This window comes from Eretmochelys imbricata, chromosome 18, assembly GCF_965152235.1.
Source record: "Eretmochelys imbricata isolate rEreImb1 chromosome 18, rEreImb1.hap1, whole genome shotgun sequence".
NCBI lineage: Eukaryota > Metazoa > Chordata > Testudines > Cheloniidae > Eretmochelys > Eretmochelys imbricata.
Genome location: NC_135589.1, coordinates 20,166,409 through 20,185,929, shown reverse-complemented (window position 1 = coordinate 20,185,929; position 19,521 = coordinate 20,166,409). Strand labels below are relative to the sequence as shown.

The window sequence follows — 19,521 nt, the reverse complement described above, 5'->3', positions numbered from 1 at the left end:
CCTGCAGAGGGTGCTCCGGAGGCTGGAAACACTAATTCCCTGGACGACCAGCAGGAGGCGCCGCAGGGGTGAGTCGCGCCCTGTTACACCCTCCCTTCTCCCTACCCCACAAAGTGACAAGGAATATGATGTGTGTTACCACATTTATTTTGCACTAACTGGTCACAGGTCACATTCCATGCATTCAGAATAAAACACATGCCTCTACAGAACACATTAGGCACAATAATAATCATTCTCCTACCAACCATCCCAAACCACCAGATGGGGAACAGAACAAAACAGCCCTCCCTGCTTCCAATAGCCAATCCAACCTGCCCAAGTTTGGGATCCTCAGCACCTTTTAATGGTGATACTCTGAGTTTGGAAATTTGGTTGAATTCCCAAAGCAGGAAAAAATATTTGTTTGTCTAGGGGTTTCATTACAAACTTTTGTGCATCCCAAGTATTAGCCTCCTGCTGAAAGGAATGCACTATTTACTTGCTATGGTGTGCACAATAGCATATTTGAAAAGTTTCAATATGTAAACAAAGGTGAAACCATTGTCTCCACTTTTTCTGGCTTGTTTTGATAAATGCTATAATCATTTTGCATGAACAATGGTTCATGTTGCCCAAACATGTAGATGCAGGATTTGGGCAAATAGAATTACATTCAGAAAACCTACTCTGGAATCTGGCAGCTGTGTAGAGTGAAATGTAGCATGCACTAGTGTTGGGAGGTAATGAATCACAAAACTGCAGGTTCTGCACTTTTTCTCTCTCTTTTTCAGCCAATGGTATTTGGTAATCTCCTGAGGTCTGAATTAGAAGGGTCTGAGGGAGGTAAAATGAAGGCCTCTTTGATCGCATGCTTATTTTACTTTATTTGGTCTCCTTTTCCAACACTGTCATATTTCAACACAGCTTCAGCCAAAAGACAAATGTCAAGTTGTCCCACACCAAGTGATTTGTAAGTCTCACAATTTGTAAATTGTCTAAGTTTCAGAGTGCATCGTGAATGTCTGAAATGAGAATAACAATTCCACATAAGCTGCAGACATAATTTATTAAATATAATTGGACAGCATCATAATAAAAAACAGAAATTACTCAGAGCCGTTCACCCCCTAAAATCTTCCCGTACAACTTGGAGCTTTTCTCGTTTATTCTTTCTTCTATTTTCCCACTCCCAAAACCTAATTTATTATAGGCTTTCACAGCCCTCATGTTTAATACACTTAATTCTCCATTGGTTTTAAGAGGTAAACTTGACAGGTCAGGTCACTACAGACATCTGAATGTTTTCTCTTGCTGTTATAAAAACAATCCACCGCCAATGTTATAATGACTAAAGAACGCCACCCAAAGGAACATCTTTGTGAATAGCTTTTCATGGACGGTCCAGATGCAGCTTTCCAGAAATACTATGTCAGGCCCCAGGTTAATTCTCTTTGCAGGAATGTATATGTTGTAATAGTGAATGTGTTTCCATGCTGACATTTATGCATGCGTTTTCAGCTTTTCACATTCATTTCCTTCCATTTATTTTAGCTCTTTTCTGTTCTTTGGCCTGCCTGCTGCAAAGTCCTTCCAGAGCTTGCGTGATGGCCTTCATCAAAACATTTTATACAGTTGACATGGAATGTCTGGCTCCACAGCAGAATGGTGTTCTTTTCCAGCATAACCCTGGCTCCTTGGTGGTCGTCATTTTGAGAATGCAATGCTTTCATTTCCTGAAAGTGCTCATTGTCTCATTTCCTTGGTGATTGTTTCTACATCTTTCTCTCTGTCACCTGTCTCATTTGTTTTATCTGTGCAGCTCACATCACCACAGTATCTGAGCATCTTGTCTAGCTCTTACTTTGTCATCTAGGGATAAGCAGCATTCTTTGGAGGAGCAGTTGTTTTGTTTTAACAGCTGTTGGACTGTTCTGATGTAGTGAATTCATGTGGAAGGAGCCATGAAATTTCTTCTAGTGATGTGGGATCTTAAACTTCAGGAGGATTGTGGTGAGTTTGGGCAAGCTCTCAGAGCTGCAGACGCTCCAGTTGAAGATTATTCAGTCCCCTTGGGTCTGCATATTTGGGTTGGAAATCTCACAAGAATAGGATCCTTCCCAAGATGCAAGGTACTGCTTGTCATTATAAAAATACTGCAAGTACAGCTTTAGTCACAGATCTAGAAATGCAGAGCTAGTGCAAGAATGAAACATGTGAGGAGGACAGAGCTATAAGAACATTGCATTTGGTTTGATTCTAGAAGATGGGATAAGTGTTCTGGCTGGAAGAATGATCATATTCTTCCTGACATGCTTTGCCCGGAGCCTTCCTTTCTTCCTGCAGTCAGAGGATTTCTTTGGGATTGTATCTTTTTACAGAGCTCTTGCAGTATAATTCATGGATAAAGGGAAGGAGTTTACCCACCAGCTGAAAATGTCCAGACTAGCCTCTGGTTCTTAAACTGGAAAAGGGCCAAGAAGGCCTAGTTCAGGTTTTGGTTCTGCACAACCTCATCACTCGAGCTTTGTTTTTGCAGAACCAAGAAGCAGTGGTTGAAATATGGGTTTCAGTTCATCAAACTATCCAAATTTGGGGACAGGGGAGTTTCAGGTGGAAAGTGGTGGGTTTGTCCCCTCTATATAAGCATACGACAGAAGCCTGTGTTTGAAGATTTGCAGGCTACATTAAAGACAGTAATAATTAAATTAGTTCCTAAGAATTTCATCTTTATGCTGAAGTTTGTGCATAACAAACACCAAGAAATTTCCCCAAAGCATTGGAGAGTCCACGTATTGCAGTAATAACTAGCAGTTTAAAATGAGCGCTGAACAGAACTTGTGCACTGTTTTAAAGCTGCCACCAGGAGGCATTCATTTTACAAGAACAAAAAGCAACATGGGATGGGATACGGGAGAGAGATTGGAGCCTCTGGCTGTTTGCAGAGGTGCTGAAGATTGTGTGTGGAAGCGTCTCTCTGAATGCTTTTCACTGAGACCCTGTGGTTTGTGGTTTTTTCTGAATGTGGCCAACAGGAGCTCAGTGCTCTTGGTTTGCCAGTTTATTAATTTTCCTAAAAATGCTGGTCCTCAATAGTTTGCTAACCGGAGAGGCACTGCAGCCTACAACCCAAAGAATTGTAGGTTGCGGTGCCTCACAGGTTAGCCAACTATAATGACAGTAGCACGAATCTTCTTAAGCGGAGGTGTAAAGTTAAAAATATAATAATAATTGAAGGTGCTATAGGCAAGTGTCTTTACTTTGCAGGATGATCTGTGTGCTTGATGTGGTTACTGAGGAGTTGGTTTGAGTATTACCCCAAAATTTATACTCTTCTTTCTTTGGCATTTTGTTGTGGCTCTCATTTGGTGACATTCTGATTTGCTCCTGACGTACAGTAGATGGCTAATGTAATCTGTCTGATAAGTGCAAGCCCTCAGCTTCCCAGTATTTTGGCCATGGAATCTTTCTTGGCAACTCTTTTGCATCTGGTACCTCTCTTGTTGAGGAATCAGTTTTTGGACACCTGCATCATCCTGGATGTCAGAACGATGAATATCATCACATCTCATGCACTGCCACTTACTGCAGGAATTTTATTCCAGTTACCAGAATTTGCAACTGTTCTTTATATTACACCTTACACCTTGCTCTGAATCCTTAAGTTAAGATCATCTGGGAGGCTCTAATCTTGAAGACTTTATGGCTGGAGGCAGGCTTCTTCAGTCAAAGACCCCAATTACTGGACTCCTTATTTCTTGGGTAACCCACTGGACCCCACGTCTTGTGACCATCAAGACAAATGACCTGAAGCACCTGCCTGTCACAGTGACCCTTGCTTAAAAAAATTAAAAGTGAAACAAAGAAGTTCAGAGGTGAAGTGAAAACCTAACTGTTTTACCAAGAATGTTTTTCATTATTCACTGTTACCTCTGTAAAGATGATACTATACGCATCTCAGTTTGTGTCTTATATACTGGTACCATGATGTATGTCTAGAAAAACAAAACTGGGGCCTTTTATGAAGATTATTCTGAGATCGGCAAAGAACATCTTTTAGAAGAGGCGGTGTCAGCAAAGTCCTACCAGCTTGGCCAAAAGGAAGGCTCGATTTTGGCTACTGCAGGGTCTGTCTGCGGGACTTAACTGTCTGCAAGTTAAGACTCAGTTGTAGAAATGTGAGCGGTGCCAAGTTGGGTCTTGCCACTAGATGAGAGAAGCTGCTGATTGATTAAGTCCTTGAATTGGCAAATACACCTGTCATCTCCATTCCTCAGACTGGAAGGTTGCACAAAGTCTTCCAGAAGTCTTGGTTCTGAGTTCAGTTAATCTTCTTTTCCCTGTGGCACATGCTGACTTTAGCAAGATTTCAGGTGAGTCTATTTTAGAGCTAGTGACTTATCTAAAATAATATATAATCATTAGCTCAGCCTAGATTTCATTAGCGTTTATTGTCTGAATGGTATATTCTGACAATGGACATCCAGCTGTCTGTGCATTACTTTTAAGTTAACAATACAAAGCAAGAACAGAGTGACTTCCTTCCAAGATGCTGTGTATGATCTACCAGCAGTAACGGTCCTGGCCTTAACTTGTATCCAGTAACTTGTCAAAGAGCTATGCCTTACTTTGGCTTTTGATACAGATGATCAGTTTGGAGTCAGATTAATCAAAGTTAACTGCAGTGTGTGTAGAAATGGGATTCCCACTTCTGCAGGCAGGTGAGCATGCCCTGTGAGCTCTGGGTGTGTGAAGGAAAATGAATTAGCTACCGTAGCCGAAAGAAATGTACAGAGTACAGTACAGTCTGCAGCTCATGATTCTGACTTCCAGACCAAATGCCTTAAAAACCATACTGGTCTCCTTTTTTTCTGTCCGGTTTAAGTAACACGTGCTCTTTACAAAGCAAAGAACTAGCTGCTTGAACCCAAATACATTTTTTGAATGTCTTGTTAGGTGCCAAATGTCAAGAATTTCATAGTGAACCAATAAATCTCTTTAAAACCTCCCCACACATTTCAGATGTCTGATCAGAACATAACATCTCCAAATTTGGGTTTGTTTTGGATTCTGTAGCTGAAAATATGAAATGTCCCAGTCTTGCCATGGTAGAATATTCATTTTCTTTTAGCCATGATGTGGAGTCTCCTAAAAATCTCCCCTGCAGCCTATTTGCACAAGCCACTTTAGAGGTTGCTGCAGAATTTGGTGCCTCTGCACTGGTATGGAGTATTATTCCTGGGTACACCCACAGTATGGGAGGGTCAGTTTATATGCAGTGACACCTGTACAAGGGAACACACAGCTGTTTGGTAACCCTCTATCTAAGCAACCATATTCAATAATCTTCAAGGTTTGCACTATTGTTTGTTTGATTTTTCACTTAAATTCTCACCTCTGCTAGGCAGTTGATTTTTGATGGTCCCTTAGTTGTTGACTGCAGGTTGCAGAGAGATTGAAGTATGAAATGGCTTTTAATATGAGGTTCTATAGCAGTTGATATGCTATACATTTGGAACATTGGCAGCTCCTGAAGATAGTCTGTTAGTTTTGAAGTAATTTAAAGTAACTTTCTCATATTTCAGTGAGGCATGAAAATGTTGCACTACAGACAGCAACTCCGGCACCTACCGGTACTTAAGAGGATGGGGCGTGCAGCCAGAGAATGGCTTCCAGAGGGATTATGGGGAGGATGGCGCCTCAAGGTTAGGGGAAAGGGATGTATAAACTTCAGCTGATTTGGGGCTCTGATTCTTAAATCTTTTTCTGAATCTGACAGCTGGGCATTACTTTCTGCCCACAGAATTTCTTCTGTGCCATTGGCCTATGCCACACAGTTCAGTTAAAGAATAGTGTCATATTGTCATTAGATAACAGAGGAACCAAAAAGAAGAATGGTGCTTTCCCCGACTCTGAATTGGTAATCTCTCAGGAATTCTGGGTGCAAATTTATCATAATGGTTCTGCCTTTTCTTCAACAGAGGATTAAAGATTTTGCTTTTAAAAGCTGACACAAGTTAAACTATGTTGGGTAAGTAATGAAAGTTGGTGTCAGAAAGACACTCTCTCTTGTCTGTGGGAGTATTTGCTGAAATGACCAGCTGCTGCCAGCTATTGAGTGAAAAGGATTCCCTATAGGTCCCCAGCAAGAAATAATTGAGCAGAATGCAATGTAAGAGTTACCACACACTGCTGAGTCTTATTAAACAAGCTACACATGAAACTTGATGGCATCCAGAACTGATCTGGAATTAAAGGTCTGAAAATTGGTTTTGAGTATAAAAGTAGAAAGGGGGTTTTAGATTCTGAGAGACTGAGATGGGCTTTTTGCTAGTTTTCTTTGATAATGCAAGCAAAACGTGCAAAATTATCTTGGAAACCAGCCTTTTGATTTGGGATGATTAGTCTCTTTTTTAAACTCTTAACTCATAGTAGTTGGTGAGAGATGGATTCATTTTATCATTTGGGCTTCCCGTGTCAGTAAAGATTTCTGCTTTTTTACTCTTTGTCATGTGTGTTTTTTGAAAGTTCCTGCTATGCGTCATTTGAAGATGGATTTCTCCTGCTTCCTTCATGTCCCCTCATTAATAATTATCTGTGATGTGTTGTGAATGAGCCTTTGAATGGGCTCATTAGACTATTCAAAGACTCCAGTGGGGTCAGCCATGTGACTACCTGCTGTGATCTCCTCTTCTATGTGGAAGACTCAGCTTACATGCTACCCTGTGTCTTTCGCTCTGTTGGGCCTTTCATAGATGCATAGCTCATAAGGCCAGAAGTGACCACTGTGATCATCTGGTCTGACATTCCCCCACCCCACCCATATAACACAGGCCATCGGATGTCCCGGAATTAATTCCTATTTGAACTAGAACTTTAAGAGCTGGGAGTGACTGTTGAAGGCCTAGGGAGCTGCTGGTCATAAAGAGTGCATCATGGTGAAGTGCTGGTGAAATATACACATGAAGAAGTTGTCATCAGATCAGAGGTGGTGCTAGCCCATTGAGGCCCTAAGCAGGAATATTTTGCCTCCCCCAGCACATAGTAAAAAGTGAATAGCGGGTGCCTTTGAGCTGCTCAGGCCCCTAAGCAATGGCTTAGTCTGCTTATGCCTAGCACCATTTCTGCATCAGATCATCGAAGGGTGGTGCATAAAAAAATTGAGACCTTCCAAGAGTCAGTGTTGCCCCATTGGATACGGGTGTGCAAAAAGATCATTGTTACTTAGGGATTTATCTGTGATTCATCTGTCACAAGTAGAAAACTGCAACCTCAGATGAATAATGAGCAGCAAGGGGGGGCGGGTGGGGAGGGAGGGAAGGGAGTTGAAATAGAAATACAGAAAATACAAAATATTATTCAGTTTTCTCTATGAGAGGATAGTGGGTGTTTAACAAGTTTGGCTGAGAAGTAGCCAACTCCTGCTAGCCAGTTACTTTGCTACATCTCATCCTTCCTTTGTTCTACATACATGTTCCCTTTCTTTATGCGTATCAGCAAATAAGTCATTTTGGGCCGGTCTGGAAACTGAAACTTCTTTGATTAGGGGATTTTGGTGTTAAGGAATGATTGCAATTCTTATAGTTTTGATATTTTCTGTTATTAACAGTGCTCTCTGCTTTAATTCATGATTGTTTAGGTTATGTCATAGGTGCAAGTATAAATTACAACATCACAATAGCACTTTATTTTCTTAATATTGCAATAAACATGAAAACTGTTTCAGAGGACAAGACTAATGGTCCATCAGGTCTGGTGTTTGTGGCCATTTCTGAATGTTGCAATGAAAGCCTTAAACCTCCTACTACTTCGCAGCTAACTGTGAAATTTGATTACATGGTGGGAAGTTTCTTGCTCTTTCAACTGGTGACCAACTGAAATACGAGGATTGCGAATCCTTGTGGTTTTTATCCTGCATCTCTTCTTACCCATGCAAATGTCTGATCCTTTTTAAAAACAAAGTACGAGGCTATTAGGGTAAAATTTTCAAACCTAGGCTCATAAATTGCTTCTGCATAATACAAAGGTGCACCCGTTACCCCAGTCTGTAATTTTTCATGCACAAATGGGTATTATTGAGGGAAACCGGATATATTTGAGTGTAAATATCTGTGTGCATGCAAGCACATGTACTGCATGTTCAGTGGGGTAAGTACCTATTTTGTAGCTACATTTTAAGCTTTAAAATATATCCCTTAGCATGCACTCAGGAGAATTATTTTGTACAATTTACTCTTTATTTTTTTACTATTGGCACTAGATATCTAATTAAAAAATAAAAGAGAGAAGTGTACTGAAAATAGACACACTTTTATATCACATTAATCATCCTTCTGGTTTGGTTCTCCACTGAAATCTCTCACGTTCTCTTCCCCCCGCCCCAATTTCTCATCTCTTTCAGATGTCAATGAATGCGAAGCCGGGAACAGTGGTTGTGAGTCCCAGTGCTGCAATACGATTGGGAGCTTCTATTGCAAGTGCCCTGATGGGCTGAGGCTGAAGGGAGACGGGAAGGCGTGCGAAGGTAGGAATGGGATGACAGCCCACTGGCATGGGCCAGCCACTGGGGGCTTTGATGAATTCCCTTGGCTCCTACAGCTGCATGTATGTTACAAAGAATTGCTTTGTAGCCTTAGAAATTCTGAAGTTATAAAGCCAGGCCTTACCAAATTTTATAGCAGAGTAATGCTTAGAGATTTCTACAGAACAGATTGGATCTCCCTGTGATTTGAAGAGTAAGAATCAGCTGTTGTAGTGGGTGCTTTTCAGTATCTGTCTGTAGTGTTGAGACCCTTTGCCCTTCTTCTGTTCAGGACCCTTAGCCCTCTTCTTCTTTACAATCCAGCTGTATTTAAAATACAGTCTTCTACACAACTTGTATCTCAGGATGGTTTGCAAGATAAATAATCATGTAGATGGGGTGTGTGGGGGTGGGGTGGGGGGTAGGAATAATAGGGTTTGGGGAGGTTGGATGGGGGTTTGTGAGGGAGGTCTGTATGGTCTGGAGTAGTACTGTGGAGTGTATAGGACAGACTGGGCGTATTTTGGGGGTGGTGTATGTGATTGCACATGGAACAGTATAGTTGATCCCAGACCCCTGGGATCATGCCGCACTCTGGTAGAATTCTTCCTCTTTTTGTAATTTCAGGATGCAAAATAAAATTTTAATTATATTGACATCCAACACCCTCCCCTTATGAGAAGGAATAGGAGGAAATCAGGTTTAGCTTTAGTATATTGGATGGGACCAAGTGTGGGACTTTTGTTTTCCTTTATGACAACAACTGTAACTAGGAGAGCAAATACAAAACATACACCAACTACATGCTCCATAGATGATTGATTGCAGCTTAGCTGCTTGGTTTGACGTATGCACTTAATTACAGTATGTCTTTTATTCCTTCACCCAGGGTACCTTCCATTTGAAAGCCTCTTCTGGCTACCGGGAGGCAGCAATGGTATCTTAAATTTCAGCCAGATTTCCAAGGCAATGAAAGGCCATTAGTCGGGAGAGGCCATCTAGTATCTTTCTCTCTCTGTCGGACAACATGTTATTATCTCACTCCTAATAGAACTTCTTTTTGTGACGTGAAATCACAGAATGCTCTCTCTTCAGGAATGTAACGGTTCTGTTTGTGCCCTTTCCCAGCTGTGTCCTGTCTGTGAGAGGAGAAGGGTGGTTTGTGGTTTCAAAGCATTTTAGCCTTCTTGACAATGTCTTGGAAAACTTTTGGCTGAGCTGGTTTTAAGTGGACAGATTTGTTCTGATTATTCAAGGAAAGGGGGAAACAGGTGGTTGTTTATATTTGTAGTTTAAAGAAGCCTGCTCTTATTAAATAACAATACTCTGCAGTATTCTGCACTAATGCTTCCAAGTAGGAAAGCTAGCACTAGTAATGTAATTTATCAATTATATTTCAGTACTGACAACACCACCAGTTGGGACAATTGCTGAAAGAACATTTTCTTTTATTGCAATAAGGCAGACAGACTTGCTAATTATTTTAGCTTGTTCAATTTCCTTGAGTCTCTTCAGCTAGGTGAGAGATAGAGCAATGCAAAATATATGAATTTGGAACGATTTCAAGTGAACTTTGGTGGAGTTTCTAATTTTGGGGAGAAATTTATGGTTTTGAGTGGAAATCTGGCAGAATTTGATACCTCATTCTGGGGTGGTTGGATGGTGATCAGTGAGAGAGAAGCCTCTGTTGAAATATTTCTCCATTTCTTTCCATTTCCTAGTAATTTACAGCATGGTGGCTGAAACCTAAAACAAACATCCTGGAAAGGCAGAATTGCCTTGAGTTTTCTGACGTCAAATCCAGACTTGAATAAAACAATTTTAAATGAGCCAGCACTTTTGAGGTTTTAGAGTAAGTTAACAGGCCTCTGAACAGAGTTTGTGATGCTAAAGAAAGTCTTCTCTGTGCCAGGATTGAAATATCCATTCCTTTTACCCACTTCCACATAAAATGTTCCTCTTACAAGTACTCGCCTATTCCTTTCCCCCCAAGGACTGACACGTCACTGGGCTCCATCTAAATGGTGGCAAGCTTGCATTGGCCTTCTTTGAAAACTGAAACTCTCCTTTACAATGGTCATGGGAATTGGAGCAGTATGTCAAATGAAGGGGCATCCACAATATGGGATGGTGTGGATTCATGTGTAAAAGCTGCTCCTAGAAGGAAATATCCAGCTACATTGGCATTTTTAATTTCCAGGTGTCCAGTGTATCTTCCTTTGAACTGGTGCAGCAGTAGAAAATTAGAAGGAAAATGTGAGCATGGACCCAGCCATTTGTTTGAATAGAAAATCCAATTTCATCTTACTTGCTGCTTGCTTACTTCAGTCAAAGTCGCTGTCCCATCTCCTTCTCCCTGTTTTCTATATATATTTGCTCTTGTTTTTATGTTGATATAAACAAATGCCCTTCAGCAAGGGTCCAAGCCATTAAAAAAACTACTAGCTGACACCCCTTTTGCCATCCCCTGCTGGGAATTTCTTGTCTCATGTCATTTCCTAATAAGCGTTTCATACTGGCTGGACACAGAATGTCATTTTAATGCTCCTCAGAGAGTGGCAGGGTCTGTCCAAAGTCACGTAGCCTTCTGTTCAGCATCAGTACTGTCATCTCTTCTAAAATCGTGTCTGAGGGGAACGTTATATTTTTGTGTTTAAATTACTTTTGCAATAGTAGTTTAACCATGCGATTGAGAGTACTACAGAATGTGAATATAATGGATAGCTCCTTAGTCCTTAGGAAGAATTAATAGATCATTCTACAGAGGCCTGGTGGTAACGCTCAATTTCCAAGAGGATTAGTCTTCTCATTTTCTGCCGTGTTCGTACCTTAGTACCAGTCCACGCCGTGGTTTAGGCATGAATCATTATGTTTATAAGGAGGGTTTTATAGGTCCATGACTTCACCCACAGAGTAGCCCAGAAGTTAGAGTCCTAACAACTAGATTTTAAAGGACAGGCTCTCTTTCCTCTACTCATGCACTCCTGACGTCATTCAGTCATCCAGCAGAAGTGCTCAGTTTCTGGGCACAGTCAGTAGCATGGATATCTAAAATGATACCAGTTGCATCCACAGAGGTGGGAAAAGGCTGTCTGGTTTGAGGCTAGGATGAAAACCAGGCTTTATAGAATCATAGAATCATAGAATCATAGAATATCAGGGTTGGAAGGGACCCCTGAAGGTCATCTAGTCCAACCCCCTGCTCGAAGCAGGACCAATTCCCAGTTAAATCATCCCAGCCAGGGCTTTGTCAAGCCTGACCTTAAAAACTTCCAAGGAAGGAGATTCCACCACCTCCCTAGGCAACGCATTCCAGTGTTTCACCACCCTCTTAGTGAAAAAGTTTTTCCTAATATCCAATCTAAACCTCCCCCACTGCAACTTGAAGCCATTACTCCTCGTTCTGTCATCTGCTACCATTGAGAACAGTCTAGAGCCATCCTCTTTGGAACCCCCTTTCAGGTAGTTGAAAGCAGCTATCAAATCCCCCCTCATTCTTCTCTTCTGCAGGCTAAACAATCCCAGCTCCCTCAGCCTCTCCTCATAAGTCATGTGTTCTAGACCCCTAATCATTTTTGTTGCCCTTCGCTGGACTCTCTCCAATTTATCCACATCCTTCTTGTAGTGTGGGGCCCAAAACTGGACACAGTACTCCAGATGAGGCCTCACCAATGTCGAATAGAGGGGGACGATCACGTCCCTCGATCTGCTCGCTATGCCCCTACGTATACATCCCAAAATGCCATTGGCCTTCTTGGCAACAAGGGCACACTGCTGACTCATATCCAGCTTCTCGTCCACTGTCACCCCTAGGTCCTTTTCCGCAGAACTGCTGCCTAGCCATTCGGTCCCTAGTCTGTAGCGGTGCATTGGATTCTTCCGTCCTAAGTGCAGGACCCTGCACTTATCCTTATTGAACCTCATCAGATTTCTTTTGGCCCAATCCTCCAATTTGTCTAGGTCCTTCTGTATCCTATCCCTCCCCTACAGCGTATCTACCACTCCTCCCAGTTTAGTATCGTCCGCAAATTTGCTGAGAGTGCAATCCACACCATCCTCCAGATCATTTATGAAGATATTGAACAAAACCGGCCCCAGGACCGACCCCTGGGGCACTCCACTTGACACCGGCTGCCAACTAGACATGGAGCCATTGATCACTACCCGTTGAGCCCGACAATCTAGCCAGCTTTCTACCCACCCTATAGTGCATTCATCCAGACCATACTTCCTTAACTTGCTGACAAGAATACTGTGGGAGACCGTGTCAAAAGCTTTGCTAAAGTCAAGAAACAATACATCCACTGCTTTCCCTTCATCCACAGAACCAGTAATCTCATGATATGGGTAAATCCTGGCCCTATTGAAGTCAACGGGATCCTTTATGGGTAAATCCTGGCCCTATTGAAGTCAACGGGAGTTTTGCCATTGTCTTAACAGAGCCGGGATTTCACCCAAAGTGTCTATCTTTACATTGTTCGCCATCTTCCACTTTGAAATGGCTATTTCCACAAAATAGGCAAAGAGGTACACATTTGTATGTTTTGTAAAGTGAAAATAAGGTGACTGTGAAATGTAATAGTCTAGGCCCCAAAGTAAGCCTCAGTCATATGGACGTTTCCCCCTCTAGAGCTTGAATTCATTATTGTTATACAGCCTTTAGTTTTCTACTAGAGCTAAACTTCCTCCCTTTTCCCCCCCACTCCCTGGGAATTATCTGCTATACGAGTTCTGCTGTTATCTGCTATACCAGTTTTGGGATGGCTGGACCTCAGTGTCAGACTGTTGCAAGAAATTATTTGCTAACCAGAGCCAAGAATTAGTTGTATTTTTTCTGAATATATGCCAATCCTAGCACTAGCTGAAACTGTATGAAAAGGACACCTTTACCAAGTTCTTACAGCATTAAAAATATAAAGAAAACATATTTTCTTTAATAATAGTTAAAGCACCAAACTCAGCATGTGATATTGATATATTAGTATTGTGACATGTTTTGTAGTAGAATTATCAGTTTACTACACTGATTTGCTTAGTGGGAGAAAGCAGAAACTATTCAAAGTAATTAATAAACATTACTGACATACTGGGAGAGAGCCATCTTTATGAACATTGATTTGGACATCGAGGAATTTTTGAGGAAAAAATGTTGCATCCTTGCCAGTTTGGTATATTTGTCATGTTTTGTTTAAAATAGCTGAAAGGTATTTCCTGGCTTGTTACACACACTGGCAAGATGTGTGAAATAAACAGCTTTGCCCTTATCTGAGCCAAGTTAAGGCATTTTGAATTTCCCCAGTATTCCCTGGACAAGGATTAGTTTCTCAGATGATTAAGAGGTTCATGATACTGGTGGGAGTGAACCACCCAATTATACTCTCTAGTACAGATCATGTGGTGCTGTTATACAATACATATGGACAAAATGGTTTGGCTAAAATTAAAATTGACATAAACCTTTGCCCCAAACATAGACTCAACTAAACTTTTTTTTATTTTGTTTTTAAATAGCTGGGACCATAAAGGGCAGACGTTTCATGAGCGAGTCTATTCCTATGGCATTTCCAGTCCTGTCTAAACTGACAGGTGCTGGAAATCTCACAAGTCTCTTTTAATATTACCAATCCAATTTCCACTCTACCGTGGTTTGAATAACCTCATCCAAAGCTTTTGGGTCTGACTCTCCAAGATTTTGACCCTTGTGTGGTCACTTATATCTGTTCAAAGTGGGTTCTGATTTGGATGGCGTTTTACACAAAATTTGCACTCACTTTGCTTGGGTGTAATTGTGATGCTTCCTCTGCGTGCCCAGGAGGGAGAATCACCTCATTGCCTCTTTCTTGTAGTTTCTGCATGTCAGCTCCTGGACACCGCCAGCCTTTCTGCCACTCAAGCACTAGCCTCAGAATTCTGCTAGCCCTGACTTTGCCTTGCAGGTATCAAAAGGTGCACCCTGGTCCCCGAGCCCATCTAAGTGCATTCCCTGCAGTGTTCAGCTCCCGTTGCTGGACACTCACAATAATTACCAAGTTCGCTTCTTTGATTCAACTGTGGAGTCACACGTTGCTTAATAACACAGCACTGAGATGTATTTATAATAAAAACAAAAACAAGTTTAATATCATAGAACAGAGAATCAGAGCCTCAAATGAGTAGTGGGTAAGAATATTGGAAACAGCATGGTTACATATGAAACAAAAGGATAACACTCTTTTTGGAGTCTAAACTTAACTTTAACACACTAAAATCCTTGTCTGAAGTAAGTTCTTACCTCAAGCAACTTCCCAGCATCACCAACCAGCATGGTTGTAATCCACCATTCCTGGATGCACAGTGTTCTCTTTCTTGTTTCCTCAGTGATAGATAACCGGGATGCTGTCCCTGTCCCGACAGCTATAGTCCAGAAAACCTTTGAAGTGTGTCCTTTTGAAGTGCACCACCAGATAACACTCTTCTCCCTCTTTGCTTTTTTTCCTGTGTGCTCTTTGACTTCACAGGTTTCTGTTGACTTGAAATGTAAATGTAGCTCCCATCGTCTTTGGCTTTCAGTGCTTAATTTATGACACAGAAAGGGCTAGGTGAACAGACATGCTTTGTCTGACAGAAAACCCAATTCTGAACTCTGCTTTGTTTAATTTTCATTGTGTATACGTAACTCCTTATACAACGTCTGTACATGTCCTTTGCAATGATGTTAATAACCAGTGTATCACTGTCTTTCATTTGACATCTTACAAGACACTATTTATGGATAAATACCATGAAAGCAGTATGTTAGGTGTAGTGAGTTTGTCAGACCTGATAGAAGTCACTATTACAAAACAGTGAACCCTTTGCCACTTGGCATTGAGGGGCTCTGAGGGTCACAGTAAATAATTATATGAGGGACAAAATAGTGACAAATCATGGTGCTTGTGCTGAGCTCATCAGCAAAAATTCTTATTCCTGTGGCAGGGTGTACTCTGCTTCATCTGGAGCAGTTTAAATTTACTCTTACGTGTACATCAGAACTGGAAATCACCTTCAAATATCCTGTTTGTTAAGGGATATGTAAAGAAGAGTTAAGAGACCTAGACCCATTTTTGTACAGTGGTTTTTTTTTAAGTAAAGGCACAAGAGACACAAATCGATATTTAAAGTTTGAAACTTGCTTTTCTTACTGGAAATCCTGTTGGACTTTGAATAAAACAATCTGGACTCCAAAGTGTGAGGGGCTCAGCATCCTGTCCTCCTCCTTGGTTCCACGTTGGACACAGAGGTTCCCAAAGTTCAGATGGAATTCACATCTTTGTTGAGAATATCCTGAGAGCATGAGCCATGGGGGCAAAGGCCACTGTTTTACTGTCTTCATCATGTGACTTGATTGATGGCTCTTGTGATATTTTGGTGACACCAAATTGCAAGCCCCTTTGGAGTCTTCCCCTTTGATGTATCTGTTAGACAAACAGCCACACAATAACATTAGCGGGGGTTTGGGGTAAAGGTGAAAACTCCAGGACTTGATGTTTGTGTTCAGGGTAGGAAACTTTACGGAAAACACTTGAATCTCAACAACCTGCTCTGAGGGCTTGGCAGCCCCTGAGACAGATGTAATTTAATTCTTGGGGAAACACTGTGCCTCATGCTAACTAGCATTGGAGGGATTTGTTATGTTGAGTCACTCACAGTAAAAGATATAGAAAATGAGAAATGCAGTTAAAAGAAAAAAAAAGCGTAAAAAAAAGTCACTCCTCTCATCCCATGGTGGAGATTGATTGGGTAATGGGTGGGATCTCGGAAACGGGTGCAGGTTTTCCTTTGACCCAAAGGGAGTGGTAAGAATTTCTGGGAAGTGATTGGCTGTCCCAGAGTTTGACTGACTTATTGACAAGTTGAGAAGATCTCATGCAACATCTTCCATAGATAGGTGATCTTTCAATTAACTCCTGCCATCTGGCATGTTAGTAACTCCCATCAGAGGACTTAATGAGAAAGAGCATTTCTTTTTCACAGTTAAGAAATAGTCTCTGTTTAAAATGAATTCACCACTGGTGTTTGGGTCTGGTTCGCAGCCCTTAGGACTGAAGTCCCCTTATCCGCGGAACAGGTACAGCACGAGCGGTAGCAGTGCATATGTGCCCAGACTGTTTTCACCTGTGGGCTGGGGGGAGCATGTCTAGACAGAAGAGCGTTCATAACTTAGGCAGTCCTGGCTGCCTCTGCTGAGACTAGAAACAACGGAGCCATTTAGTGCTGTGATGTACCCAACTATGAACTAGACGGAGGTTGCCAAACTTACTTCATTGTTGGTGTTGAATAGCCACTCATGGTGCTAACTTTCATCTCTATGGACATGAACTGAATTTGAACTGGGGACCTAAAGCTGAGAGTAACTATATCTCATAGCAATCCCATAGTGATCTCGCCCCACCAAAAATTTCTAACCTATTTAAGTGTGTATTGTAAACGTGGTATGGAGTGTCGTCAGTATGTTGCATGTAGTGGCAGAAACCGAGAGGTGCCTGATCATGCCTTGTGGTTGAAGCAGTGGAAGTTGGGCCTAGTGGTCTGTGCGGCGGCAGTCAGGTTGGAAACTGGAGCCAGAATCAGGCATGAAGAGTGGGGTTGGAACAAGGCAGGTGTAGGTTTGGGAGCTGTGCTGGACAAAGGTCTATGGAATCCACCACCACTGTCAGGCAGGGGAGAATTTCAAGCTGTGAAGTGACATCCGGCAGATTGACCTGCTGTCTCTCCTGGAAGCTTACATACCTGCCCTGAGAGTCAGCAGACCAGCTCCTGGCTTGTGGATTGGCTGAGCAACTAGAACAATAGGTTCATTGTCATACTTTTAATGTACCCTGTTCTTCTGTTTTATGACATTGGGGTATCTAAGTCATCTGCCTGGCATCTTTCCCATGATTGCCCAACAAGTGCAGACAGAGGTAGGGCAGAGAGACAGACCGCTTTAGCCAGGGCTGAGTGGGTGGTACAGAAAAATGTTTTCACTCAGTTTTCTTTTTTTAAGTTATTTGGGCAACTTATTAGCTCTTTATTCCCCCCCATTCTCCTATGAACTGAAAGGCTGCCTATTGACTTCAAGCATAGTATCTGTTTAACCCTACAGCTGCGCTGAGGGGGGTTGTGTTTGGATCTCAAACAGATTCAGGCAGGAGTTCAAGATTCAGGGCTGGGACTATTGAGGACTAGAGCTTGGAGTTGATGGAACCTTTCGCGTAGAGGCCTAGAGGCAGTGGGCACATACGCTTATGAATAAGAGGCTTTAAAGTCTCCTCAAAGGCAAAAATTGGATTCAGCCCTAATTATGGAACTGCTGTTGCACCTCAGTAAGAAGTAAATCCGCCTGCTAGGCCTCGCAGTGGACTATCTGCAAAGTGCCGACCCAGTTGATACCGGAAGTGTTCCCCATAAGGAGACTGCAGAGGGTTTGCAAGTGTGCCTGCAGAATCTGACTCGAAGGTCTAATGTAGCACTGGCTTTCTAGATACATTCTCAAGTGAGAAACTCCATTTCAGCAGCAAAACTGGAGAGTGTAAAGGCTCAAACACAACTAGGGCTAGCATTGTCAAAGCATATCACAATAGAACCTGCAACATTTAGACCAAGAGTCATAAAACAAGGTACCCATTTGTTGTTCAACTGCAGGTCCTAAAGTGTCAGCAGGTTCAGAATCATTGCACAGTTTCTGGCCGTTAGTTTTGTTGTTAGCTGCTGTTGCATTGTAGAATTTGTGCAGGAAGTTTGTCACCATCTTGGAAGGTTTCCTGTGCTTCACAACCCTAAACAGACTGAGATGCAACTTTTTTACTGTCAGGAGAGTGGGCAGCTGTAGGACAGTGACTCAATACAAAATTAAGAACTCTTCCAAACAGCAGTGCATGTGGTATTGTGAACTGAGCATGACTTGCAAGTGGTCCCCAAAACTCTGAAGTGTGGTCCTCACAAACTGTTATTTTTAGGTCATTTGTCTAAATGTCACTTCTTATTCATGGAGGAAGCATCTTTGAACTTTTGAAACTCTTCTGAAGACAAGGGCATCAACTGAAATGAAATTTCAAGTTTTCGCTGGATTTTGTGAAACAAATGTAATTCTGCACAAAGGGGGCTCTATTTATTTAATTATCAACTAACATTTTTCTTATGCACATTTAGAGGGGTTCAAATATCTGTCTGGAATACTTTTGGGCATTCATCCTGTGACTGGGATATGTTAAATTTTCCGTTCTGTTTATTTATCTGACTCTTCCAAAGCCAATGTTACAGCACGGCACAATGATAGAACAGCTGACCTGCTAATCTGCATTGTCAGAATGTCGTAGCTAAACAGATTGGAACGTACACTTCCTCTCAGTGTAGACAAACATATCTGAGTGGTGCCAAACTTCTTCATAGCATAGGTTAGTAGGGAATCAAAGGCCAGAGTGGCAAGTGAACTCTGTAAACCATAATCACCTGGTAGTTTGTGTCTTCTGCTTTGTGCAGTCTTTAAATCCAGGAGAAGCTTCCTCTGTTTCTCCTTTAAATCCCTAGATTATCCTGGAATCCATGTTAGAATAGCCTGATCTTGATTTTGAATTCAGGAATTTAATGCATACCAGTGAAATGCCCCAGTTCATCCACTGATGATGCTAAGCTACAGGAATTTCCCCCTCTCTTTAATACCGTTTGAAATGAATTGTCTGTGGCTCTAGTTCTAGGTCTAGTTGTTATCTGTTTGGGGATGGGGCTAGAATTTGAACGTTTCGTTTGAGCATAATTAGCTCAGTACCTGGAATGGAATGTGGGCAGAAGGCTGCGAGTCTGGATTTAGGGGTTCTAGTCCGGGCTCTGCAACTAACTTACTGTCAGCTTGTGCCTCAGTTTACCTGTTTACACATGTGCCTCAGTTCCCTCATGAATGCACATTGGAAATGACTGTAACACTTGTAAAAGGCTGAAGATTGACAACCCCGAGAACCAGAGTCTGCTGTTTTATTCACAGAAAGCATGCAGTTGGGGTGGTATCAGTGCAAGCTACCCTCACC

The 19,521-nt window shown here is 41.9% G+C and overlaps 1 protein-coding gene across 1 annotated transcript in view; it reads left to right on the top strand.

The window, feature by feature from the left end:
- MEGF6 (multiple EGF like domains 6) overlaps nt 1-19,521 on the top strand; it is a 246,097-nt gene that overhangs the window by 125,146 nt on the left and 101,430 nt on the right. Inside the window, exon 5 of the mRNA XM_077837239.1 lies at nt 8,381-8,503. Coding sequence (XP_077693365.1) covers nt 8,381-8,503 — 123 coding nt within the window. The remainder of the gene's footprint in view (nt 1-8,380; nt 8,504-19,521) is intronic.